Consider the following 27,480-nt stretch of genomic DNA (forward strand, 5'->3'; position numbering starts at 1 on the left):
TTTTATGGAGTCTAGACAGAAAGTCTGAAAATTAACAGGCATAAATTTGAATCAATCACTCCTGTGCATTTAGCAGTCCCTGCACTACTGATATCTATGGAAAAATGACCAAAGCTGTCTGGAATACCAATAAGAAACCCACTAGGTGGTTACCTGTCAACAAGTGCTGAAGTACCTATCTAATGACAATGCAACTACGTTTGAAAGGAGATACAGTCTCTCTAGATGAGGTGATCATGCCCTTAGTGGCTTATTAGCATTAAGTATTGGTCACTGAGGGTGGAAAATCTCCTGGATTCAGCTTTAGTATGTGCAGCATGGCATTCTGTGTCACACGCACAAAGACTGGCTAGGTTTCCACTAATCAGTCCTGAGTGTCAAAGGCTCACTGATTGTTTCATCAACTCAGGTTTATTCCAAGGATAGCTCATCAAATTAGAACAGCTGGACAGACCTTGAAGTAACTAACAGTGTTATACAGCTGATGAGCACAGTGTCACAAAATTAAACTGAAAAGAGGCAGAATCTTTCTTTCAAAACATATTCTACTAAATATTAAGCTTTCTCCTTCAAAGTATGCTTTGAAAAAAATTAACTGTGTCATGCCAGAAAGCTTTAATATTGGGATGCCACTACTTAACTGCATACTCCAAAACAACCTACTTTTACTGTGTGTCTGCAGTGACGCTTCTATGCACATTGCAGTAATATGACAAATGTGGCCTTTTGTGTTCTTAATGGATCAGAACCAATACAAGGACACGAGCTGGTTGATCTGAGAAAGCAACAGGCAGACAAACATTAATTCAACAATGTACCTGATATATGAGGTAATCCCCATAGTGGATGTTTCACATGCATCAGGATATGTTGCTTTGATATTAAAGCTACAAAGAAATATTTCAGCCTTCCTCTGCAGTCTAGTAAGTAGTTAATAATCTTAATCTTGTCTAGTATATCTTTAAAGACTGTAAAACATTTTGTTCTGTTGAATCTACCACGCATATTCAGCAGAACCAGGAGCGACACACACAGGCATATATCTTCAGCCTGGTACTGGAAACACATTTTTACTAACAGACAGATCATTCTGGATCATAGGAGTTTAGAGCCTCTGAAATATTTTGCAGTACCACAGGAACTTTTCACTGCAGCGACACCTATAAGAAGCACAGAAATCTGTAGGTAATTCAGTTACTAGCTTTATCCTGTAGTATCTCAACATTCTTCTTGATTTTCTGTTGTTTGATACAGATATCTACTTTAGCCTGTAATTATAAGAACATGAGGTAAACAGTACCTAAAACACTTTCACTGAGCACTTACAAAAACTTCTCATAGTTCAGATATAAGTGTACTACAGCAGTAACTTGACTGATGGTTCTGTTACCTTGCATCTTTTTGCTTTAACTATTGCCTTCCATCTTAGTCTTCAACAACTCGTGGTCAGGGAACTGATCTATTCATTATACGTTTGTATGATTCCAGGCACATTTAGGATTCGTCCCCTACTTGTTTTTTAAAATAAACTCACAGTAACAGAAAAGGTTCTCTGTTGCAATTCCCTAAAGACACTACTCCCAACACCTCAATCCTCATTTCATTCTGGTTCTCAGACCAAAGCAATGCAAACTCATATTCTACTCACAGGAAAGCACTGCATCTAAGAAAGGGCTGACTCATACAGCCAAATGTAGTAAGTAGGACTTAACCCTCTTCAAAAAAAAAAAGAAAAGAAAAGAAAAAAAAGCAACCAAAAAAACAACAACCGCCTCTCTGATCTACACTTTGCAGGAGCGGTAGAGTATACTAACTTGCACAGAATGACAGATGAACTCTCCTGTAGAACCAATAAATACTGTCCTCCTCTAGTCTGACCTTTTTTCAAACATACTCTATGAATGCCAATCAATATCTGACTATCAATCCATGTATTTTCATATTACTAAGGTACAACATTACAAAAAGGGCGGGAGAATGGAAGCCCTTTTTGTGCCACAGGCTTCAGTTCTGGATCCAAAAGCACTAACGCTTTTATGGATTCCATCACATTAACAGTAACTAATGACAAGCCATCCATGAGCAGATTTAAGTAGCCACTTATTCTCAAAGGAGATTGCATCCTTTCATGATGATGTTCACAAGTACCAGAGGAAGTCAGTGCTGGTTTGGAATCAGCCTAGGATTATCCAGAGTCCAGCACTAATTGCTACAGCCTCAACTCAACAAGACAGTTAAGCATGTGCTTAGATGTTTAATTATTCTCACTGAAGTAACAGAAGAAATCACATGCCTAAGTAATTCCCTGAATTATAGCTGTAATTATGGACTATTCTTCCTGCCAGTATCTTTCAACATCATTGAAGATGGATTCTTCAAAGTATGAGGACATTTCTAGAATGAGATTGGCTGCTGAGAGGAGCAGGACCTTGGTAGCAAAGTCATTTAGTGATTTCTCAGCATAATCTCAGTGAGTACTCACATGCTGGTCTATCCCAAATATTAGATATCCCTAAGTTTTCAGAGAGTCAGCGCAGTGATGCTTCTAAAATACAGTACTATGTATTATCCGACAAAACCCCACTCCTCCCCAAGGGCTTGCGAAGCAATAGAAAGCCAAAGTGGGTTAGGCATTAAATAGCATTAAAACTGATACTGAAGCTCCCTTTCTCAAAGTCTTCTATACCGAATAAAAAAATAAAATCTTCATCCTTTTAAATAATTCATGATAAACATAATCCTGGGAATTTGAACACATAATTAAATGCTGCAATCATTAAACATTTATAAAGTTTGACAACTATGGTACAGTTGAAAATACCAGATATGTTAGTTACAGAGAAATATGACTTGCCCTGATTATTCACTGAATCCCTGACATGCAGGAACACACAGCACTAATCTTAGAACTTGGCACTCGAATCGTCACATTCAATGTTTGCTCATTATAGATCTTCATAGACTATAAAGGAAGTTGTTGGTCTGTTTGTTTCCAGATTTTGCTTTCTTTGAAGAAGTAGAACCTGTATAGTGAAGGCACTAAGAGAGGACAACTGGAGGGCAGGAGCCAGATGAGTCCTGGCCTGAAAGACATTATGCACGTAGGTATTTATTTCAGTTATATTTTTAATGATCAAACTTACAAAGACACAGCAGCACTGTGAGAGGCAGGGAATGATTTGGCAAGATAAATACAAGTTCTTTATGGCACATCTTTACCTCGCAAACTAACACCCCATCACAATCATTACTAGCTGATTCCTTTAGAAGAAAAGCAAAACACTGATCATGGTCCTGATTTGACCACAGATTCTCTTCACAGAAAGCCTCTCTAAACCCTTATTTTGAAAACTGTAAACATTAGAAAACTCTAAGCTTCCTGAAAAGTTGTTTTTCCCCTCCCGTTTCAGGTTTACTCAGTTTTACCAAAATACGATTTGTCTTCTTCAAATGCAAAGTATTTTTCAAAATACGTAATTTCCCATATATCAAATTACATTAACATAAAATATGTAAATCTGTTTTCAAAATATCTAAAATGAAAAACAAAAAATACATGTTTAGTTCACTGATAAGTTCTCCCAGAAAAAAAGACATAGATGCTGATATCAATGTATCTTTTCTTAGAAGTTGGTCCCTTTATATACAGCACAAAGAATGATGAAAGAAATACACCCACATTGCTATTATAACATAGCTCCCTGGTAAACACATACCAGTACACAAACTGCATGCAACACTTTCAGAACCACTGCATTCACTTAAAAACAACTGAAGAAATACTCTTGCTATGCAAATTATTTGATATTAAATCAGTAATTAAAATAAATTTAATTTCCCTTGGGATTCCTTTTTATCTTAGAGCAAAATAAGGAAATAGATCCAATTTGTTTTCATGTTTATGCCTTCTTTGATCTAACAAAATATAGGGAAATATACTGTTTTTTAAAATAATTTTGTATATTCAGTATCATTAATTCCTACTAACAATGTCTCCAAACCACAGCCTTATTCTAGAACAGCATAGAGCAATGCCCAGAAGAAAGATTTACCTCTCTCCCATAGGTTATTCATGAATGCCCATTAAAAAGTGCAAAGATGCAAGCTATTAATTTATCCAGTAAATAGCTAAAATAATGGCTGGTATATTCCGCAATGCTCAGTATCGTTAGGTTTTTAGATGGCAAGTTTTATTTTCTTACATAAGAAACATGAATGTTCACAAGCATCAGAACATTATCTACCCCTGATGTATAATAACAAAGAATATTTATATCTCCAAATAACTGACCATATAGGATAGCTTTGATGTAGTAACCAATATAAGGATTTGGGTGCCTAACATCACATTTAACTTCAATTTTATTACAGTATAATTTGGGGAGGTAATTAACCACAAATTTGTTCAATGTTTAAATTCAAACCATTTTATTTTTTAGGATTAAAGCTTTCTATGACAAAATAAAATGCATCTGCAGGAGCACAACTTAAAGACGGAGCTGCTTAATTAAACACTACTGGGAAATTTTGCACCGCTCCAGGCTGAATTCCTGACTGGAATTACTCCAAAGTGGCACGACTTTTTTGAATTCTAAGGAAATCTGTAAAGCATTTGGCAGTGGTTGTTACCCAAATCCCCAGCTGTTTCTGAACAGGTAAGCTGTCTGCATTAGTTTGACTATGGACATGATGCGCATTAGCTAAAGCTATGGAGCTCAAGCTTAATTGCTCTGTAAGGACAAGGAAACCTGAAGTGGAACCAAGCTGAGGTATTGATCCTTATCATATGAAATAGGTAAAACACGCATAATGAGCCCTGAGTAGTATTATAAACCTCCAAGATACACGTAGTGCAAAGATACGTCTGAAGTTCAAGAAAATTAAAATGCAGAAGTAAAAACATAGGATATGATTGACTACGTGAGCAGGAACTAGAAGAGTAGAAAGCAAAGGTTAAAAGCAAGAAAATGTGAAATTTCATAGAGTATTATACTGTATTAAGAAAGAAAAAAACTACATTTACTGAATAGGTAAATCTCTATAAAAAGTCTCAAGGAGAGTACTAGAAAGTATATTGGATAACAACACGGGATATTTTTGAAAGAAAAAGCCTTCAGAAGAGAGAACACAACTCATGTGATCACAGAACACACTCCCCCAGCAGCCAGCCAGGTGGTACCATGGAAAGCAGGCAATGCACCTTGCGTTTAATCAATTCACTAAGAAGCTGTGAGTATATGGTGTATGAATAAGTTCAGTTTTTAATTCAAGAACTTCTGTGCTAAAGTGTTAAGATTCACAGCACAAGTTCCTCCATATTTCAGGTCATCATTCAAGAACCAAAATAGTTTCCATGTGCAAACTGCAATAATGTACTATACGACTGCATAAAATATGCATATCCCCATATAGATGTCTGGTGAGAATACATTCTACCACAGATACCAGTTCTGCTATAGCTCAAACGACTGTAGCTCAGTCCTTTAGCTCCCACTGCAGCATCCTTTGGTTCTGAATCTGTTGTTCTCGAGAACAAGCATATGATGTCTATCACATACATAACTAAATAAAGTACCGATACAACTCTTAGTACAGCTTAACATTTGAACTTATGCATTTATGTTGGCAGAACAGCGGCTTTCAATTCTCAATAACTAGAAGTTCTTGGCAGATGAAACTAAAGGAAACACATCTGATTAAAGAAAGAGACTAAAAGTAAAGAACAATTTAAAAAAAAAATAACGAGAGAGAGAGAATGGCCAACTACCACAGAATTTATTTCAGTATTGCTATCCCTTAAGATGGCCCCAAGAAGTCACTGATAGATTTGGTATTGACTCCAGGATGTCAGAATCCAATGCAAACCATGTTCATTTAATAAATTCTAACCAAGTACAAGATGAAAGTGCTGTCTGCATTTCTGGAATGTCTAATGTTATGTTCACTGCATCAGACCACCTGACATTCAAGCCGAAAACCAAGATAACCTCGAGGAAGAACCAGTCATTAACATTCCAGAACACACTACTGCTACAGATGGAGTGGGTAGCTTGGAAAAGCACTGAATTTTAGAGATTCATCTTACAGGACATGCAGCAAGGAATATGGATCCATATACATGCCTATCTAGAGGTGAACAACTAAGCTACCTGCAGGCCAACAGCTTTTCAAGGAGTCACAAGATAAGGCTTTGCAAATACACAAGGAGAAAAAGCAGGTTTAAGACTAATTCCTCAAGTGATTATTTAGTTTTCTATAACCTCACAGACATGCTAAATTCAAGAAAGTACTTAAATTCATTAATACTATATAACCCTAGCATTACTGATCATCCTTCCAACTGTTTCTTACTGAAACGCTCCTATAGCGAATCATTTAACTTTAAGTACTAACTCACCTGCAGTTTAAGGGTAACTGCATAACACGCAAAAATATACTTCTGGTAATAAACATTTAGCAGCTCTAAATAACCAAAGCATTACAACAAATGATCATGGTGAATAGTCACACATCCATTTCTCACTGATTTCAATGGGATTCAACGTACCGTGTCTGATAAATTGTACTGCCCAGCTGACACAACACGCATGGCACTGCATGAATAATAATGGATATTTCTCTCTCTTTTTTTTTTTTTTAACTCATAATTCTGTAAAAAGTACTTTGTGTTTCATATTGATTTTAGGGCACACACAATACATTCTGTTCCATTAGAATCAATGAGGGGTGAAAATACAATTACTGAAAATAATTTAGATTAAGATAAATATGATTGATCTTTTAGCCTTTCTCCATGTTTTCGATGAGACAGGCTGAGAAACAAATTTAAGATGACATATTACACTTAAGTGTAGTACAAATGGGTAAGACGACTTGTGACATCCAGAAACAAGGGATGGACCTAGAAACCAGAGAGTTTCTAGGGTAAAACCAGAGTTTTTTTTATCAGAGTAAAACCACTCAGGTAAACAACAAATACATGAAGAGTTGATCTGATATCTATATCTTATTACTTGCCTCTTGTGTGTCCCCCATCAAGCTTAGTTTTCTATCTAAATCAAACACTGAAATCACTATCACTTTTCTCCCCAAAACCGGAATTTAGAATCTATAGCGTATGCTTAATCTTCTGGAAAACAGCATTAATAAGAGCAAAGGCAATTGTATCAGGATATCACATAAATGCATTTAACAGACTTCTGCAAAAACTATACAGATGAACTCATCAGTCAAATTCAAACACTTGAATAAAACAATAATGCTGCTTACTAAAAAGCCTAGGAAAAGCTGACAGACTCCGTAGTGAGTAGCAACACACACCTGAGAATAATCGCAAACAGCGTAGCTAAAAACAAAACAAGAGTCATAAACTTCACTCACAGAGAGTGGGAAGACAAACAGCATAAAGAATATTGACAGAAAAGCAAATTACAAACAGTAAAAATCATCAACACATTGTTTTGTAGTTGTATAATGAATACAGTAATGCAAACTACTAAGTTCCCTCATGCAGGACATGGGGAAATTAATTTTCAAATGCAGAGTCTTCCACTGTCTTCCAGAAGATGAATACTGAACGAGTGTAAGTGTATTGTTACCTCAAAAGAAATATTTTCTTTCCTATTTCCACAAACTTAATCACGTCTCCTCTACTTCTTGCTTTTTTAAAGCACCCTAGTGCTGTGGGGTGGTTCTTTCAAACTAATGAGATTAGAGACTTTCATTATCACTGCCTACTAGTAAAAAGGGAAAATGTGTCTCACCAGACTTCAGAGCTGAGGTTTTCAGCAGTATATATCTTGATGGTATATTCCAATTGAATGCACAGCAACAGACTGTACTGAGACGCAATGAGATGAGAAAATGACACAGGAAAAAGACATCTTAAAAAAAAAAAGTCACACTGAGATGATATATAATATGGAATTGGCATTTTTGAGCCTATTGTTCTCCAGGTACAGGATTTAATCTTCACTGAAAGAAGACCGAGTATCTAGCATCTCTGTCTTCAAAACAAACATTTCATTGTGTTCCACTTTAGCACTGGCATCTCCAAATAATTTGAGCTAAACACGGCTGCAATATGACTAAGAGATGATTTATATTTTCAGCACTGAGTTTCAAATCACAACCTTTTTCTTTTTTCAAACCAGATTCACCATGATCACAAACTGCAGGTGAATTCCATGTCTCATTTGTACCCCACCCCACATTCCATCACTATCTATTCTACCTGTACTCTCACTTTCACTGCAAATGACAAGATGAACCACGCTGAAAACCAAACCTAGATGAGCACAACTGAGCCGTTCCAAAAACTTTATCAAGGATAAGAATCTGGTGTCCCCCTCTCTGAGATTTTCAATACTGCTGAATTCAGCACTGGATTAAATGGCAACAGAGGTAAAGGATGTCTGCTACTTTTGCTGTTAGATCTACTACATGGAGTAAAATCAAAACTGACACCATCGAATCATTCTACAAAAAGAAACAAGGCAATCACATGCAAAATACAGACGCTCAGTTGTGATGCTCTCCAGTTTTCCAGAGATGAGGATGCTTTGCCTGGATTTAGCGTCTACATTCAGTTATGCAACTTCACAGAACAAATCCTTAACAGAAAAATGAAAACATCTCATTTCTTTCACTATCCCATTTCATGGCTGTAAGTCAGTCTCCTTAAACAAATAAGAATTTGCTGTCTTTCACTGAACAACTCTCAACACAGAAGCAGCAGGCCCAGCAAGTGTGGACACAGACACGAAAAGAATTCATGTCTGTTCATGTCTGTTCCAGCTAGCTGGGTTCTACCTTTCAGTGCACTACCAGGATCCTCCTGGCCAGCCACTGGCCAAGAAACAGAGAACTCCCAAGCAAACAGTGTGGGCTGCCTTTCAGCCTAAGTAGCCCTGCACACCATTATGGACGCACAGGCTGCCTAGCTTATACTGAAATTATCACTTTGAATTTCATCTTCCAGCTTTAAAACGAGAGTTGTAACATCGATTCATTTTTCTTCTGAAGAGCTCAAAGCACGTCAGGAAGATCTAGCAAGTGCTCAAGCACATCACATTAAAGGAATAATCGATAGCATGGGACTGTTTCCTTGTCCTCTGTTGGAAAGTAGCTGGCACCCCAGAGCCTGCTTTGCAAGAATGCTTAAAGGAATAACGTTGACATAAACGAACACCAAATTGTGTAACTGTGTCCTGTGTGCATTGCCCTCAGAGCCAATTAGTTCACCACCAGGAACAACAGCAAGGGCTGTTTGTAGCAGTCTACTTCTTGCATGGCCTTGAACAAGCAAGTTCTCACATAGCGTCATACTATTTTCTTTTTTTTTTTTTTGAGAAAGCAAAACATCACTCACTAAAGCCAAATTATAACTTGCCTTCTTTAAATGCTGCTTTCAATACAAAGGATACATAAGAGAGAATAAAGCTGAGGACAGCATAGGGCTGCTCTAACACTCCACAGCATCCAAGAGTGACAGAGTACCATTCCAGAAGTGTTTCGCTGCTTCAATCTCCGTCTCAATGAAACTCAGCTTCAGTGTGGTAGTACTTACAAATAGTACTAATACTTGAAATATTATATGTCTCAAAAAACATAGAGAAGTATAGCAAGGCACTGCACTTCTGCATTCATAAAGGATTTATCCATCTATATCTCCAGTTTCAAGTTGAGTGACATACCTTCATACTCATCAGACAAACGGTACTTTTGTTTTCCCAGCCTTTTTACTTCATACAAGTGCTCTTCTCCACTTCCTGAGATTTAGAATAACATATTTAAAAGGCATTCAGGACTCATATTAACATCTAACCAGCAGCAAAAACTGTCATTTCTATTTTAGCCCTCTTAGCTCCCCAATTACAAAGTTCTATTAACTGAAAGACAGCACCAGTTCACAAAGATAATCAAGACAAAAGGTCAGTGGTCTATGAAAGGTACTTCTGGCCTTTCAGGGCACCGCTGGGACTTGAGCATCACGAAAAGGGAGAGCATTCCTCATTAATATAATCCTAGCACCACTCATAAAACTATACAGATTTCCTCACATCTGAGGATAACCGCTGAAACATCAGCCCTCCAAGGGGAATTCCATATCAATGATCATTGCATAGATATCCAGCTACCATGAGAATAACATGCAGCAAACATCATTGCCAACATCTGTACTTTATTAAAACCTAGAACTGTTAATAGAAAAACAAATGCCGCTTTCTGTTGCTGCCACCCTGTAACACAGGGAATCCTAAAGCAACATTTTAAAATAGCATTATTATTTCCCCCAGCCCCATTCAGTAGTAGCACTAATGCTCTAGTTTCTGCTGTTAGCATTCTGAGTGCTCATGCTCCTTTAACAATGAGACCTATATGCAAACATGTTTAGAAACATTCAGGAAGTATTTGGGACCTAACAATTATTAGCCCAGCTCTTCAACCTCCCACTCTTTTCCCTAACCAGCACAAATCTGACAGAGAAGATCGGACTTCGCATGAATATTTACCCTTCTGTCTTCAAATTCTATCAAATCTATAGATTTCAGCACTTCAGAACAGACTTAGGAGATGGTCTATACACCACCGCAAGACAGGCATTCTGGTGATCAGGACTGGACTCCCAGGTCTGAACCCACAGCACAGGCAGCCTTGCTGAGAACAATCAGTTGGGCTGCAAGCTTGAGTACTAACCCTGCTTCTGCTGATTTCCAGGGGAGAACTCCATGAAGTCTTAGCAGAAACACGACTGGGCTCTTTGAATAATGACATTTCATTCACAGCGTTTTCTGGCCTTGTGTGCCTTTCCCCCGCTCTGCAAAGCAGCATGTGGGAACCATTCAGTGCTACGCTTTTGCTCCCTCAGAAATACAAAGAGATAGAAAGTAACAAGACTATCCCTATATTTAAGACCATTAGGAGATGCACAAGAAGTGATGGATTACAACGAAGAAAAAAAGTTGTTTGAGGCTGCCTTCCCTGACAGAGTCAACATCACTTGATGGATTATTTGTCAGAGTTCACCATTTGTGAGTCGTGTAGCTAGCCTAAGCTACAACGCTGTGGCAGGAATAATTGTATTTCAGCATCTAATCAGAATGGTCTGGTTCGTACACCTTTACTCTAAAAGCTGCACACTGTAGCTTTTATTGTAGTTTTATTATCCATGATAACAGAATTCACTACTTGCAGTTCTCTCCGCCAACATTCCTATTTTGAATGAGAAGATCAGAATTGTCTTATCTTCATTTTCAACCACTGAAAGGGAAGAGAAGACTATTTACACCTAATCCACAGAAAGCAAAGAAAACTGAGGTCACTTAGACTTCAGCTGCATAATGTTATGCCTGAGAAAAGACTGCTATTTTTTTCCTCGAAGATGATATAAATCCAACATTTCTGTACCAAGTATCCCACCCCTGCTGTGCAGAGAATACTTAAACTTTTTCTGTCAGTATTCTTGTATTTGTAACTCATTGTACTTGCTCTTTATGCCCTTCAAATGTTAGGCACAGGAAACTGAGAGCTATCTGAACACCAAGCCTTCGACAGATGTCTTCCTTTACCACTTTCACTTACAACATCAAGTACTTCACAAATGGTTTGTTTGCAACTCCACATCTTGGGAAACTCTGGATTAGCATTCATACATAGGTCAAGGACTGAGCTGGCAATATAAAGACTGCTCCTAACTTTGGTCTTAAACAAGATCTATACAGGCATATAGTAAGAATTTTCCTGCTCTTCCCAAACTGTTCCTGTTTTATAGGACTGTTATAGACTCCAAACCCCAATACTGTCAGTCAGGTACTTTATGTAATCACAACATTTATATTCAACTACATTTCAAATCACCCTATTTGTTGGTCTTCTTCTGCAGTTGCGTAAGGATTTTATTTTTCTTCATACTAAAAGATGAAAGGATTTCTTGAATATGTGAAGAGTAAATGTTTAACAATCTGAGATGCGCTGTCGTAACTCTTCTCCCCAACACTGAAATTTACTTATTTGATTGTTAAACATAATGCATTTTGATATAATGTCATATAATAGATACCAAATCCACAACGTAACACAATATAAAATATACACCAAATATATTTTAGGCTAAAGAAATTAACAAACTTTGTAGAAACAGCTGGTGTTGGTATGATAAACATGCTGCTTCCCAAAGGTCCTCAGTCAAAGAACCGAGAGTGCCTGCTCCAAGAGTTAACCTGCCTGAAGTCACAGTGCTTGCTGCCAAACGCACGTGGTTCAACATGCTCTGAAAATCAGGTCATTTATTTACGTGCCCCATGTACTAATGTGGAGGGAGGGCTCAGCATCACAGACACAGATGACACTTAGGCAGCATATGAAAGCCTAAACCAAAAGCATGGTCTTCAAAAGCCTTGCTCAGCTATTACCTACATCTGTGCCCAAGTCCACGCATCTGGCACAAGTGACCACAACCCAGCAGGGAGTAGGTTGTGCTGCTTCCTGGGACAGCTGACTTAGCACTGCCACATACAATGAAGGGGCTGGAGGTGGCTATGGGAGATAATTTGGTAAAATATATAAGAAGGCCTCTGCAGAAAGTTACAAGGTAACACTGTAATCTTCAATTTATGTGGCAAAACTTTTTAAAACACACACTTCAATGCTTTGTGAAACTGGAACTCATACCCCATCTCAATCATCCCCAACTCAAAACTACAATTGCCTTCTCTTCTGTTATTGTTTACATGGACTATGCCGTCCTCCCATCATGATTCTGATAGAGCAGAAGGTCTGCACTGAAATTGCACTTCAGTACTTTTCTGCTGAGCAGTTCTGAAGTAGAACAGATATCTCGAATCCATTTTCAGGTGCATAACTCTTCCAATCCACTGTATATATTCTCAGAGCTATACAGAACAAGGTCTGAATTTTCAGTTCAAAGTCAAGCATGACAGTCAGGTATCCCAAATGATTGCTGTGGACCTATTCTGGAGGTTGAGTCCCCTCAGTTTTCAACACTTGAGCACTTTTCAGACTCCCGTCTGAAATTCCTATCTGGACACTCAAAGGTCAAAACTACGGTTTGAACTTTTTTATGTTTCACTATCCCCCTATGTAATAAGGAATTAATACTCCCATACTTTAAAGAGCAAGTTTCCATTTAATGTTTCTATGGCACTTGGAGATCCTCAGAAGGAAGGTGATGTAAGTACAAAGTATTATTATTTAATGAGTTAAGGGACAGAACCTCTTGTTTCAGAAAATGGGAAGGTTGTATGCGTGTAAAATACAAAAACAGCCACTAGATACTATATTTGAAGGAGAATGACACAGAAAATTCTCACTTGTTGAGGGTTTCTTTCACTATTATTTCCAAAAATATAGCCTGACTAAAGAAGTCCTATTTAGGCAGCTACCACACCTAAAAGCTTATCTGCAGCCATTTTTCCAAATGCTTCAACATTTGACCCGTATCATTGCATTGGATGATCATAGTACCACTTTCAAGGATCATATGCATGCGCACAAATTGCACTACCGGGCTATTTTCAGATAATTAGTTTAAAAATTCCTCGTAAGTTTTGGCTAAGACAACACTACAGTACGTACATCTGCAGTGAAATCTAAACATTCAATACCTGCAGCACAACAAAGTGACTAGTTACGACCAGTTTTATACCTTGCTGGGGCTAAAACATTAGCTTTAATCATTTACAAGGGATTTAACTTCCAGCTTCACCACTCTCTTCATATACTTTCATTCAAGCCTAGATATGCTGCAACTATAGCACATTTTTTCTTTTGTGACTTAATGCTGTAATTTGAAAAGAAAATGTAAGAGTAATTACTGATGTAATAAGACATGAACACACTGTAGGCAACTCTACAGAATTTAAATTAGGAAAAGCAGGTTCACACAGTTTCCCCCGTCCTCCTTCCATTGAGCTTTCATGAAGGTAAGATGTGCAGTGGGTGAATTTAGTATTTTGAACACTTTATCAACTTTGTCTCCATATTTCACTAGCATAAACACAAAACAAACTATGATGCTGCTAAATAAAGACTTGAAATGCAATCTTCTTACAAAAATGTGTATGTCTAACACAGCTTCTCTTTTTATTGATTGATTGCTCTGTGCAAAAACATGAAGGCGTAAATACTGGGAGAGTTGATTCTTTTTAATTTTTTTGCACTTAGACATGGCTTCAGTCTAAAGAAGGATCTAACCAGAGCCTGACAGTTAAAGATTAACACTCCTGCCATACCAACAGGCTTGACAAAGGAGCTTAACTTAATCCTTAAGGCAGTATAAGATGTCTTACGTGTATTACTGGGTAGGAGCATAGCTTTAATAAACACAGTGTAATGTAATTGTCAGTACTTTTACTGATGTACAATATGGGATATGAAACAAAACAACGAGAAAAAAGACACATGTATTTGTTTTCCTAGGGAAACAAAAAAGAGCCAGTTTTTTTTTTTTTTTTTTTTAAAAAAGATTACTTCTATTTTGAATTCCTAAGTCTCAGTGCTTTTCACAGACTGGCACACGAAAAGCAATTCCAATAAAGAAGACGAATAGATGCAGCTCATCATCCACACTCAAGAAGCAATGGGACAGCAATTTTTGCTAAACTGGCTTACACACTGACTGTCACAGCTGTCCTTAGTCTTCACCTCTGATCTCAGCCACAAGGATTTCATTCACTTCCTGTGAGCAACAGACTCAATTTTTAGAAGTCAGGAGAATTTAAATAACCACTGGTCATTGGACTTTGCATGACATGGATGAAATCACTTTCTGCACCTTCAAGAGGAATTAATCTTCTTCTGTAATTTGCTACTGACTGTGACAATTAACCATCGAAGTTCAAATGTTAGGACACTAATCATCATTTTAAAGCAATTTTTTTCCACATTACGCACTACAAAATAAGAGATGCAATGTTCACAACACACTGAAAAATATCCCTAGGAAGAGGTATAGTTGTAAAACATTGTTTCTGAGAAATTTTAATGAAGCTGGTGCATGTTATCACCTAGATAAGTCTGAGAGCACTAATATGAGCATTACACCTGTCAGGGTTTTTAGCATAAGCCCTATTTGTAAGGTCCTCCTAACACAGCAGTTTTGCTGTATTCTGTATCAACGCAAAACCTGAAAAGCTTTCAAGTCCTGTGAATTGTCTCATGGCTAGATTTGATCTGAAGATACACGTTAGCATAAGTTATATGCAGATGTACGTATGATATATTCATATTCCACCTTGCGAGCTCTGACACAGAGACCGAGAGCCAGCTGCACCTTCTGCTGAAGCCCAAGGTGCTGCGCATTCATTGTCTTTGACTGGAGCAGAATTAGGAGCCTTGTATTTGCAGCTGGGTAACAAGCTGTGCGAAGTTTCAAATCAACGCAGCTGGAAGTGAAAGGTGATACTAAAGCCTCATTTCACTTTCCAGGCCAAAATGTGGACAGGCGTAATTAAAGATACCCTGAAAGCTGCTCTGTATTGCACAAATGGCTGCAGATCAAAAGGGATCACTGTGCTGGTGGAAATCAAACACATTAATACCAGAGATACCCTCCTGGCCCTGATATCCCTCCTCCACATCTACCAGCTGCACAAAGTACCTCATTTATGCCCTTAAACCATCAGGGATACACCAACACTGCCACTGAGAACGAATATTCAGCGTATCTGTAACTAGCTCTGGTGCTTCTTCTATGCTGCTACTGAGACATAAGGCAGATTCAGGGAAAAGGAAGAATTTAGCTCTAGTTTCAATTCTACTTTTTTAAAAACATAGCTTTAGGCTATTCATAAAAATTAAAAGCTAAGTCAAAATTAAATCGATGAATATGAAAATTAGCAACGGGAAGAGTAACATTAAGGCTCAGCAGACTCATGTTAGATAGTGAAGATATTATTAAATATCCTATCATCTTCAAAAATTCCTCACTGATTGAAATTAAGGTGCAACTGTCAACGCTTCCAAAGAAATATACATAGTAGGAACACCAGAAAACACATTGCAACTGAGATGCCATGTCTGTGTATAGAGAAATAACTACACACAAACAAAAAAATCCTTAGCCTGATTTTCAAACACCATTTTCTAAAGCAACACAGTTAAAGTTGTTCCTTTGACAAGTACGCACCCAGTGAAAATAGCAAAATTTTTCCTAAGTGGCGACTTAGATGAGTAAGCAGTGCTCCATGAACATAACTTAGGGTCTCACAGCAGAGTTTGAAAACCTGATTCATAATGCCATCTATCCTATTAGGCTGCTGTACAACAGACTATGCTCCGCCTGTAGGTCAAGGCTGTAGGACACGGCTGTAGGACACACAGAAGCTCTACAGTGCAAGCCACACAACCACACAAAATATACTGCTGAGTCCAGCAGACCCTTCCTCCCAGTCAAGCTTATTAGTTCTGGCTTAGCAACATGCTCGCTGCAGCTATTCAGCTACCAGAGCAGAGCTGATGCATCTCCAAGCAGCTCAAAGGGAGGGCAAAGCGCACTCTTGTCTGCTGGCAAAATCCCATACAGACATATGCTTAAACATCATGTCAGCTGGCACTCAGCAAGATGGGGAAGCCCTTACTGAAGGACTGGTTATTTCACATAGCCCCATTCATGTCGGAGGTGGTTCTCACGCATAACACGAACAATATTGTAACCAGCTGACTCAGTCTTCATCACACTCACGAATCAGTGTTGAAAAGAGACAGAAATCCACAGCAGTGTTACAAAGAGGATACACAAGTAGATGAATGAAAGGAAATCGCAGTGATTTTGCTGAAGGGTTTTAATCTGTAAAATGTATTTCAGAGAGTCATCAGTAATAATGATTATTTTAAAGAATATAAACGTTAAAGAAATTATCTCAATAAAATATGAAGTGTTTTGGTTTGTTTTGATTTTTTAGAAAAGGAGTTCACCTACAAATATCCAGGCACAGGACTGAGGAAGGACAGGCAGTATTAATTCCTCATCACTCTGACAGCTGCAGCCAGACCACTGGCTGTATTTTGCGATTTTATGTTCCTATTTTAGAGTCAACCAATATGCTGAGATATGTAAAACTAACCCTTTTATAGTAGCATTAGGAATAAAGGGGACAGCAACAAAATTTAGGAGCACATTTGTCATTATTCTAATCTCCAGGGATGAAATTTAGCCAAGTATCTCAAGGACTGACCCAGGGAAGGCATACTGTCAGCTACAGTGGTGCAGGGAAGGGACAGCACAGGTGGTACAACAGCACATACTGCCTGGAAGCTTCTGTGTTCTGCATAAAGGTTGGAGAGGAGAGCCTCCATGCAGACGGACGAAAGATTTCCTATAAGGACTATTTACAAGTTTTGGAAATCATGTTTTCTAAATATATTTCTGGCCATATATTCAATCTCTGAAAAATACAAGACTGTTCTTGTTTGCATGGCTGAAGTTTAAGAACAGCTTATATTGCAAATGCAGTTTCAGTCCCTGGCACCACACCTGAGAATCGTTCAGAAATGTTTTGGACATGTCTGCAAACCCATTCCCAAGACGCCCCACACAGCTTCAGCCCATCCTGACCCTGACTGCACAGTGCAGCACAGCCCAGCTCCAGAAGAAACACAGCTGCCAAAGGTCAGGACTTATTTGCTCAGGTACAGACTGAGAAATCTGATTTCAAACTCAAGCTAACAAGCCTGTCTCCAACTACACTATGCAGACTTACTGACCCAGCCTGCTCTAGCTTTGGGGATCTCTGCATCTCACTTTATTACCTCATAATGATGTGCCACCTTCCTGTCAGTTGCCTCAGTTATGTACTTCCTCAGATGCTTACATTTTGTGCAAGTCACACGGGTGAATTTCACTGATACAGAATAAAGATGTCTGTCCACAGAGAATACAATGCAGGCAAGAAAGTTTAGAAGGTAACGAGCTTGAATTTACTATCATGTAACTATCTGCAAAACTTGTCCTGCTGTCTCAAACTGGAACAAAAGGTTTTAAATTCCATGCAGGTGAGCTAGCCAACAGTGTGAGCTTGGTGATGAATACAGTCTCCTGAAGTCTATTTCTCACTGAGCCATTTCTTAACCATAAACACCATTCCTTTAACTTTCCTGAGCACAAAGCTCAATACAGATGTACATTTGTACAAACTTTCACTGTTGAATTTTTTCTTTTCCTTAGAGATAAGACTTAGACTGATGCTCTGCTCAGTGTTACTACATCTACTCTCATGACCTGCTATAGCTGAGGGCAAGATATACTCTAATTTAATACTGTCTGACAGTATAAACTTTACAGAATATTTTGTTTCTGCAATATTAATGCCAAGACAATATCTAAGGAGGCTAATAACATACCAAAACAAATATATAATATTTGCTAAAAAAAAAAAGTGTGTATTACAATTGCACAGACTGCTTAGTGAGAAATATCTTCCTCCTCTTTTCCAGGTTATGTCTTACCAAGTCATCCATTCTGTAATGGAATCTTTTCTACAGCCACAATTAAGTCTTAATGTGTTCTATTAGAGGACAAAGCACATATTTATACATTCCTGTTCTCCGTTACAACAGTCCAGATTATTAAATCCAAATTAAGAAAACCTGATCTATGCTGCCTGCATGCCACATACACCTATTACTGTTCCCTTATTCCGAGCAACAAACACTCTGCAGCAGTTCATTATCATCATGAAAAAAAACACTCCAGTAATCTATTAGTTTCCCCCCCATGTTTTAAAATAATCCAATCTTATTCTGAAGTTTTCTTACAGCATTCCAGTAAGAATCCAGTGTTTATTACTGCACTTAATGTATACATGGTACCCCTGTGAGTACAGTCCAGGCAATAACAACATGGCCAGATTTGCCTGACCTCAGTTCTGATGTACATTCCCTGCATGAATGTATATGTTTCCAAGCACAACTCTGTCTTTCACAGAACACCACTGGGGGCACCTCAGAGCTCTGCATCTGCATTTTACACTTTTCTACCGCAAACAGACTCTCTGAAGGTAGAGGTTACAGCTTTGATTTTTCCCCTCTCACACTTTCAGGCTCTTATTTTTAACTGTATTTGGATATTTTTAGAATGACAACAAAGAACAATTAATATCAGTGTCTAAACTGAAAATACTTCCTTTTCCAGCTGAGAGCAGACTTCAGTAATTAAGCTGGTCTTAACATTTCTAGCTGTGACGGCTGGAGCGAAAGAGTGATGAGATTGCTTAGGGGTGAGGCAAAACAGGATGAGGTGAAACATCATGATGCTTCATCTCACCTTCAAAGTAGCTTTTGTGCTGTCACATCTGCTTATATCAGCACCGAACGACTGCTGATTTGATCATAATTGCCCTAATTAGAAGTTAAATTAATACACTGAGTTCTTTGCTATCAATGCCACCTCAGCATCAAAGATGTGCATACCGAGCACTGCCGAGCAGTACAGGTTAAATGAATAAAAAAGGTCACAGAGAAAAGGAAACTACTTGCAGCCTATTGTTCTGAAGATACCACATAGTTAGGATGACACTCAATATCCACTTATGCCCTAGGGCAAGCAGAAAGGGGAAACTTAAGGAACTCTATTGAGAGATATCCATCAGTTCTGAACAAAAATTACATTTCCTGTCATTGAAAATCTCATTTAGTTCAGACTTGCTTCCACTAAGGATTAAAACCCTTCAAAAGAACACTTTGTCTTTATAGGAAGATGAAAATAGCCTACAATGCTCACAGTGAAAGTTGGTGTGCAAGAAGTAGATAATATGGTAAAATTAAATGGTTATCAAATATAATATACTTCAGCACGTACTGGAAATATAAATGTGGTCACTGAAATTAATGATGAAAATGACAGGAAAAAAATTAACAGTTTTTTTTTATGAAGGATGTGCAAATCTCCCTTGCAGACAAAGTGTCACCAATTCCCTGTCCAGAAGTATTTTGCATATCCACCAAATGAGGAAATTTTTCATGTCCACAAAAGATGATAGGGATGGAGATAAGAGGAAACAGGCCCTTCACACTTACTAAAGTATGATGCATAGGATATTCATATAACAGGGAACAGTGGATTTACTCATCCTTCGCTTTTCATGATTCCGATTAAAAGCTATAATTCAGAAACAAGCACAAACAAGACACATAAATAAAAACATCTCCACGCTTCTGCACTTTTTCTTTTCAACCACTCTAGTGGTTGGCAACCCTGCACTCAGCAGGGGGGCTGAAACTCGATCTTTGAGGTCCTTTTCAACCCAGGCTGTTCTATGATTCTAAGATTCTTCTGTGAAGGAAAAGTAAGAACTTGGCCTTAGTCTGTTGTAAAAAGAAAGGAACTGGTATGGCCAATGTCACAGTATTGGATAGTGCTGAGAAGTGACTTTTTCAAAATGTGAGAAAATTAATACACGCTTTCTCATTAACTGTCTTGATTTGACCATCTACCGACTCTCTATGCTTGCACTGAAATCAGTCATCAAGATTTTGTGATACAGTCTCTGAAATAATCTTTTTGTTTCAGCTTATATGAAAGAATAAATCACAATTTGGGATAATGTTGCAGATTACATGGGACAAGATCTTCATCTGGTACAAACTCCAATACTTTCTGCACCCCCCGTACAATGGCAATGATTTACCCTGCTTAATCTCCTCAACAAGCAGAACACAGCTAGTTTGTGGCTGGCTAGACTTTTATGTACAGCATTACATGAATTAATTTTAAAACTAGTAATATTAGGTACCAAACATCAGGGACATCTGAATGAGTCTTTTCAGACATTTCTTTCCACCAACAGGCACTGACCTCAGCCTGGAGTCATTCTCTCTACTAGATTCCATCTCCAGTGGTACTACTTCAGAAAGAATTAAGCAATAGTTATAACTGTAAAATATTGTCCTGCTTTGTCACTCTGATAGCAAACATTCTTGATCTCCGTCAAGCAAGCACCAAAGTCAGAATTCTACAGAAAAATTGTCACAACTACAGAGTATGTCCCCTTTCAAAAAACTCAATAAAATAGATGAATAACCCGCTCAAATAACTGATGCCTCCACATAAATAATATTTGAAAATATTTCAAGATATTGCAAATGGGAACAGTGCCAAGCCAGGACTACTGGCTCTTTGCAGTGGTGCCAAGCATCTTGGAGAACAGAAAAACGTGCCATCATTTCCCATCATTGTTGTGTACTCCACATTGCACACTAAGTGCACACAGAAGCTGCTAAAGATTTCAGACAAGGATCATCAAAATGAATGAATCCAGTATTTTAATTTGTTAAGCCGAAAAAGTAGGCTACCACAGTAGCTCAAAAGCAGGAAAACTTAAAGCAAAAAAAATAGCTGTTATTCAAAGGTTGGGTACATCTGGAAAATTACAATTGTCTCTGCTCTGCGTGTTTGTACATTCAGTTCATTCTCCTATTGTAGTCTTTTGTCTATTCCATTATGAAGGTTTGAATGAACTTACAGCTTATCAGCAGGAAAGGTAAGTACCTCACCTCAAAACAAACAGTCCAAGAAACCAACAAGACACCGCCCAAGGGGCTCTATGGCCTCACGCCTCGCTCAGGTTTATGACAGATGTGTCCCTCAAGAAGGTTATTCCAGAATGAAGTCTCCCCCTTGTGGACCTCTCTCAAATTAAAAGTTCCATCAAATACTTAATTGTAAAGTCTGAGCTCCTTCCTTTACAGGTAAGACTATCGGAGGAATAAGAACATGTAATCAAATTATGAAAAGCATTCTTTGTCTTAACTCAGTGGGTTTGATCCCACCTCAGGAAAGAGGAGCTGTTTTGTCCTAAGATACCTCACGATTTCGTGAGAGATTAATTTCAAAGAAACTAAAAATCTTATTCCCTGCCATCTCCACGTAGAGTAGTTGTGAAAGTTGGTTTAAGGAACCCCCTCAAACTTCAACCCAAAACCACCAGTGCTTTAACTACTTAGGTAAAATTCAAATTCCAAACTGTTTCTAGCTTAAATGAACATAAAAACATGTCAAGATTTTCCCCCAACTCTAAGTAAAAAAAGTTTCCCATCCTAGGAAAAAAAAAAGTTTCATCTGAGAACAAGTTATTGTGTCTCAGAAGTTCAGCTACAGAACTCCTTGCAGAATGACTTCCTCAAAGACTACATTAACTAAGTCATTCTCTGATCTGCATTAATTTAAAGAGATCACAAAGATTTCCTTGCATATGATAATTCACATTATCATAAATTAAGAAAACACTGTGATCTCTTTCATTATCACATCGGTCCCCGTGCTATGCTATGGCATTTAAGCATAGTTCTAGGAACTTGTACATTTTGTCCATGAGATTGATTTTGATATTTTTTATTTTCTAAGAAGCAAAATGGCTTGAAATATTATTCAATTATGTATGTGACAAACTCATATTTTATCTGTAGTACCAACTGTTGAGTCAATACCGGGTAAAAAGCTTTTTAACTACTCAGAGAATGTTCTCATATTCATTTCAGAACAGTAATAGAATGGTTAAATATTTATTTCTTGCAAGTTCTGGAACTACGCTATGTTTCCTACTTTCATTAACCGTCTCTTATTTGTATGCAGTAATTGCTTTAAAAATGTTAGCACTGTAATTTCTTGCCAGCACTGTGGTAAATCAGCAGAAAGTCTTACCCCCACGTCCCCACAGAAGAGCATAACTCTGCTTCCCTTGACACCAATGACAAAACCTCTTTAATTTTAGGATTACATTCAAGGAATTCATGAAAGATGCTTGTTGGACAGCCTGAGACTCTTGTTCTTTCTAACAGCAGATGTGCTACTCTGCCACAGTACCTCTGCAGGCAGTGACAGCTATTCCAAGTACAAGGGCAGCAGCTTCATCTGCTGCTGTCCTTGACCCCTCAACAGCAGGTATCAGCAAACCATGCTATCTGCTCCAAATGTGAGAGTTTTCAAGACATAAGCATCTGGATGTCATTAAGAAAAAAGGGATCATTGATCCATTTCAACCATCCATCAACAGTGACTGTGAGCTGCTCTTGGACTGGGACATGCTGTGGTGAGATGCCAAGAACCCATTTCTGAATCTCGTGCTGTTTTAAATATTCTTAAAAGTTCAATTTAACAAAAACAAAGTTTGCAGACCTAAACAGCAAAAGACTGCAAAAGCTGAGAAAATGGATTCCTATCTCTGCTGCTCCGTTCAGGGAACAAGGCTTGCAAAAATCATGAAGACAAAACACTACGATACAAAACATCACAAATCTGATCAAGTGACAAGAGACTCCTGCAGAAAGACTCTGCAACCCCGTAAAAAGAACTTTCTATATTTTAGTCGTATTCTCAGAGACTGGCTGCTTATCTTGACAGAACGGATGAAAAACTCCAGTTCTCACTGAATGTACAATAAAAGGAGGCAAATAATTGGTAATTACAGTATTGGAAGCTATATTTTAAAATCATTGGTACTTTACTTTACTTTTACCTTCTGGGAAACGGTCTCCATATGTGATCACACAGCACTACTAAATGAGCTGTGCTGCCAGTAGTGACAGACATTTGTAATATATGATGTACAATGAGATGAACAATTGTTAATTATTTTTCCTGAAATGTCTGTATGTCTGTGTAACACGGCCTCTGTATATGACAACATTCACACTGTAATTCTGGATTAATAACTATCACTTAGCATATAGCTTCAATGTGCGTACTTAACTCTCACTAAACACAACCAAAGGGGTATAACACCACAAACATGAAACTAGGTTGTCCTATTAAAGCAAACTATGGGAACCAGACAAATTCTTACTAATGTTGTGAACATATTTTAGCTCCTAGATCTGAGTTCAACATTTAATCAACTACTGCCGACTGCCAAGAGTGCATGGACACACACAATGGATGAACTTAGTGCAATGGTCCTTCAGCTCCTTGACTGACAGTAAGAAGATTCTATATGGGAAACTAAGGTAGCTGTATCGTGAAAATCTACCGTCCACTGCTATTTTACACCGCCATCTCTTTGCCACCAAAATAACATGCTCCATTGCTGAAGTCATTCTCCTCTCCTTACCTTTCCAAGCCTGTTTGTCCTCACACATTAAGTACTTTTCATCTTCCACCTGGCTTTAAAGTATCATGTCCTCCTCACAGCCACCAAAGCTTACCTTGCTCTCTCCTTGTAGTTCTCCTAACGTTCCTTAAACCTCTCCGACTCCTTCATTTGCTCTCACTCGGTGTTGAACTTTCATGCTGATTGCTATTCAAGCTGTCTCCTCTGCAGTCTCAACTGTCCCCCCACAAAAAAAAAAAAACACCTTCTCTGAAAATTGCTCATTCTTTTTCATTTCTTGCAACCTCTCTCTTCCCCCTTCTCACGTCATCGCTAATCCTGCACCCTTCTTTTTCCAAGCTATTAATGCCTGTGATTTTTGAATTTTCCATTTTTTCATTCTGCCAGAAACTGAGGTACTCTGGAATTCTAAATCCATGTTAAATATACGGGTCTTTTAAATTACCAAAGCAGGTACACTTGCTAAGAGTCAAACCTAAGCCCTCCTCTTCCCCATTATCTCCCCGTGGTAATACAGAGTCCTCGCTGCTTTGTGTGCCACAGTGGCACAGCACTCTGCATGACCTCATGCATTAAAATAAGACAAAGCAAGCCAGGAACACATCAGGAACTGCACCATCTTCTTTTTGACCCAGAGAACTTATGGGGAAAAGTTATTAAAGCTTCAGCAGATTATGACTGTGAGACACATGCTAAATGAAATAAAATTTAGAAATGGAGTATCTATGGGTTTAGAGCCATACTACAATATGTTAAAAAGCCAGAGGAGCAGCTTTTCCCAAGACACAGGGAAACATTAAAATTACCTTGGAAAATAATAAACATAGAAGAGTGATTTTAAATATATTTTAATGAGGAGTGTTTCAGAGACAGGAAAACCATCATAAGAGCTTACCAGTCTCAGATGGCTATGCACATGGATGGCTTAAAAAAACCCAGAGATGCCTCTTCAGTGATCACTACTTACAAACATCATGCACACACATACCCACACTGCATCACAACACTCATGTTCAGGAAGGACAAAAGAATCACAGAGGAACACACCGCTGGTATACACACATTAGGAAGCCCCATGGCCAAACTTGTCTTTTCTACAGCCAACAGACATCACATTTGAGAACTTTCAAAGAACCATGTAAGAAAGCAAAAAACACCTAGAAGGGACCAACAGGAGCTATTTTTCCTGTGTTAAGAGCACTACAGATAACTCTTGCATAGAAAGTGAAGCCAGAAGGAACAATAAAAATCCCTGTATTTCAAAGTCACTAATCTTCACACAGTATCTCTAAACCGAGCCTGGTAACCTGTCTGACAACACATCTTTCAGAAAGATATCAGTCTGGATGTCAAAACTAGAAAGTTGGGAATCCTTGTTTGTTTTTCCCATCCTTACTGCTAGAAACCTTGCATACTAAACATTATCTGGGAGTTTGGTAGAGAGGGGTACTTGGAGCTTCCATATAAATGCAAGAAACTGAACATTGTGTAAGCGGCAGAGCAATCTGCTTTGTGAGAAAATTACTGAATATCAAGTATCTCTTCAGTGGATGTACCACCCTGCTCACTTTCTGTCATTATGTCTGTCCTCAAAGCTCTGTATACCTATCTTCAGTAAACGAGTATCACAGTCTGACAACCCAGTCTTGTAATTCCTGCATCAAGGGGAGGGACATCATTTTGTTCACCATCAGAGGTGCCCCCAATTTCAAGAACAGAAACCATGGCTGACAACTTCTGCTTCACAGGAGGAGGATGAAAAGGTCATTTGTACAGGAAATACAGTTCTCATCGGTTTCCCGAGACTGAAAGAGCTAAGAATAAACAGCAACCCATTGACCTTCCTTCAAGTAACTAAACTTACTTTAACCCTTCCTTGATGCTAGAGATAGTGTACCCCCAGCATTCAGCACCAGAAACAAAACAGTATCTCCTGCTGGGCAAGGGAGGAGAAAACCAATACCCCACAGATGTCCAACCGCTGGGCAGGACACAGGGCAATGGAAGGCTGTGGAAGGCAGACCTAGCAGCGAGGCTGCAGAGCACCCCGAGCACAGCACAGCTGTTAGGAAGATGAGCTCCGCGGTACGGGGTCGGAGGGCCCCCTGGGAGGCCAGGGCAGCGCCGGACTCCATAGTGAGAGAAGGGGCCTCGCGGCGGCGGCTCACCTTGTGCTCCAGGACGCTGATGTAGCCCTCCAGGAGTCCGGCCCCGACGGGGAGCGCCGGGCGGTGCTGGTCGCGTATCGGCGGGCGGCTGGGCACCGCCGCCACCTGCTGCTGCTGCTGCTGCCGCCGCCGAGGCTCCGCGTGGCCCCCGCCGCCGCCTCCGATGCCGCCGTACATGAGCAACAAGCTGGTGCACATGGTGGTGAGCGCCAAGCAGACGGCCAGCCCGTGGCGCTGCAGGGGGCAGAGAGAGGCGGCTGAGAGCCCCGAGGACAGCGGGCGGCCCCGCTCCCCAAGTTTCACGCCGCGGGAGCCCCAGCAGAAGTGCGCCGGGGGATCGGGGATCCCCTCGTCCCCGCACCGCCGCCCCCTGCCCGCGCCCAGCCCTGCACCTTCGGTTCCCCCTCAGCTCCCCCGCGCCTCTCCTTCCCGCCCCGTGCCCCTCTGGACACCTCACCCGTGCATTTCAACGACTGCTGGGCATCCTTGTTCTCTCTCCCCCTCTCTCTTCCCCCCCCACCACCCCCAGCCTCGTCCTTTAAGCAGCTCAGCTTCCCATCCGCTCCTCACAACGCGCACACGCACAAAATCCCCAAACCCCGAGCAACACGAATAAAAGAAAGCAGGCGGAAAGTTCGCCGCCGCCGCCGCCCGGCTCGCGCTCGCCTTCCCGCACCCCAGAGAGCAGCGAGGACGCGGCCGGGGCAGGCGGGAGCGCGTGCGCTCAGCCCGGGGCAGCCCTGCGCCGCTCTTCTCCTCCCGCCGCCGGGCCGGGCTGAGCCGTGCCAGCGCCGCGCTCACCATCAGGGTCTTCATTTTGTGCGCCTCCCGGGCGCCGCTCCGCCCGCTCTCCGCTAGGCTCGGCATGGCGGGGGAGCCGCAGCCATGGCTCGGCCGGGGAAGCGCCGCCGTGCAGGGGATTAGGGGGGAATTACAGCCGGCCGGACCCTCGGATCCTGCCAGAGCCGGGTCCTCGGCCGCCCCGCCCGCCTCCGCCTCCTCCTCCGCCTCCTCCCGCCGGCGCAGCGGCAGCTTCAGGGCAGGTGGAAGTTAACTTCTGCCGCCCCTCGGGCGCGCTGCTCCGCCGCCGGCGGGAGCACGGCGGGCACGCGGCGGCACGCGGCCCCGGCGGCCGGCCAGCGGGGAGCCCCGCGGCGCGACCCTCACATGGCGCCGCTCCGGGATTTCCCCGGAGGAGAATCCGTCGCTCTCCCCCGCTGGCTGGGCTGGCTGAAGCCGGCGGCGTTCAG

General features: G+C 40.1%; 1 protein-coding gene across 2 annotated transcripts in view; it reads right to left on the reverse strand.

Moving 5' to 3' along the window:
- The window catches only part of ST6GALNAC5 (ST6 N-acetylgalactosaminide alpha-2,6-sialyltransferase 5), a 71,545-nt gene extending 44,304 nt beyond the window's left edge, over nucleotides 1-27,241 (reverse strand). Inside the window, exons 1-2 of one of the 2 annotated variants that reach the window (XM_021405496.1) lie at nucleotides 27,032-27,241; nucleotides 26,231-26,464 (exon numbers count right to left, since the gene is read on the reverse strand). In XM_021405496.1, coding sequence (XP_021261171.1) covers nucleotides 26,231-26,464; nucleotides 27,032-27,097 — 300 coding nt within the window. In that variant the 5' untranslated portion in view covers nucleotides 27,098-27,241. Of the gene's footprint in view, nucleotides 1-26,230; nucleotides 26,465-26,687; nucleotides 26,892-27,031 lie in introns of those variants that run through there. The other variant, XM_021405497.1, reaches the window with a different exon arrangement.

This window comes from Numida meleagris, chromosome 7 (assembly GCF_002078875.1).
Source record: "Numida meleagris isolate 19003 breed g44 Domestic line chromosome 7, NumMel1.0, whole genome shotgun sequence".
Taxonomy (NCBI): domain Eukaryota; kingdom Metazoa; phylum Chordata; class Aves; order Galliformes; family Numididae; genus Numida; species Numida meleagris.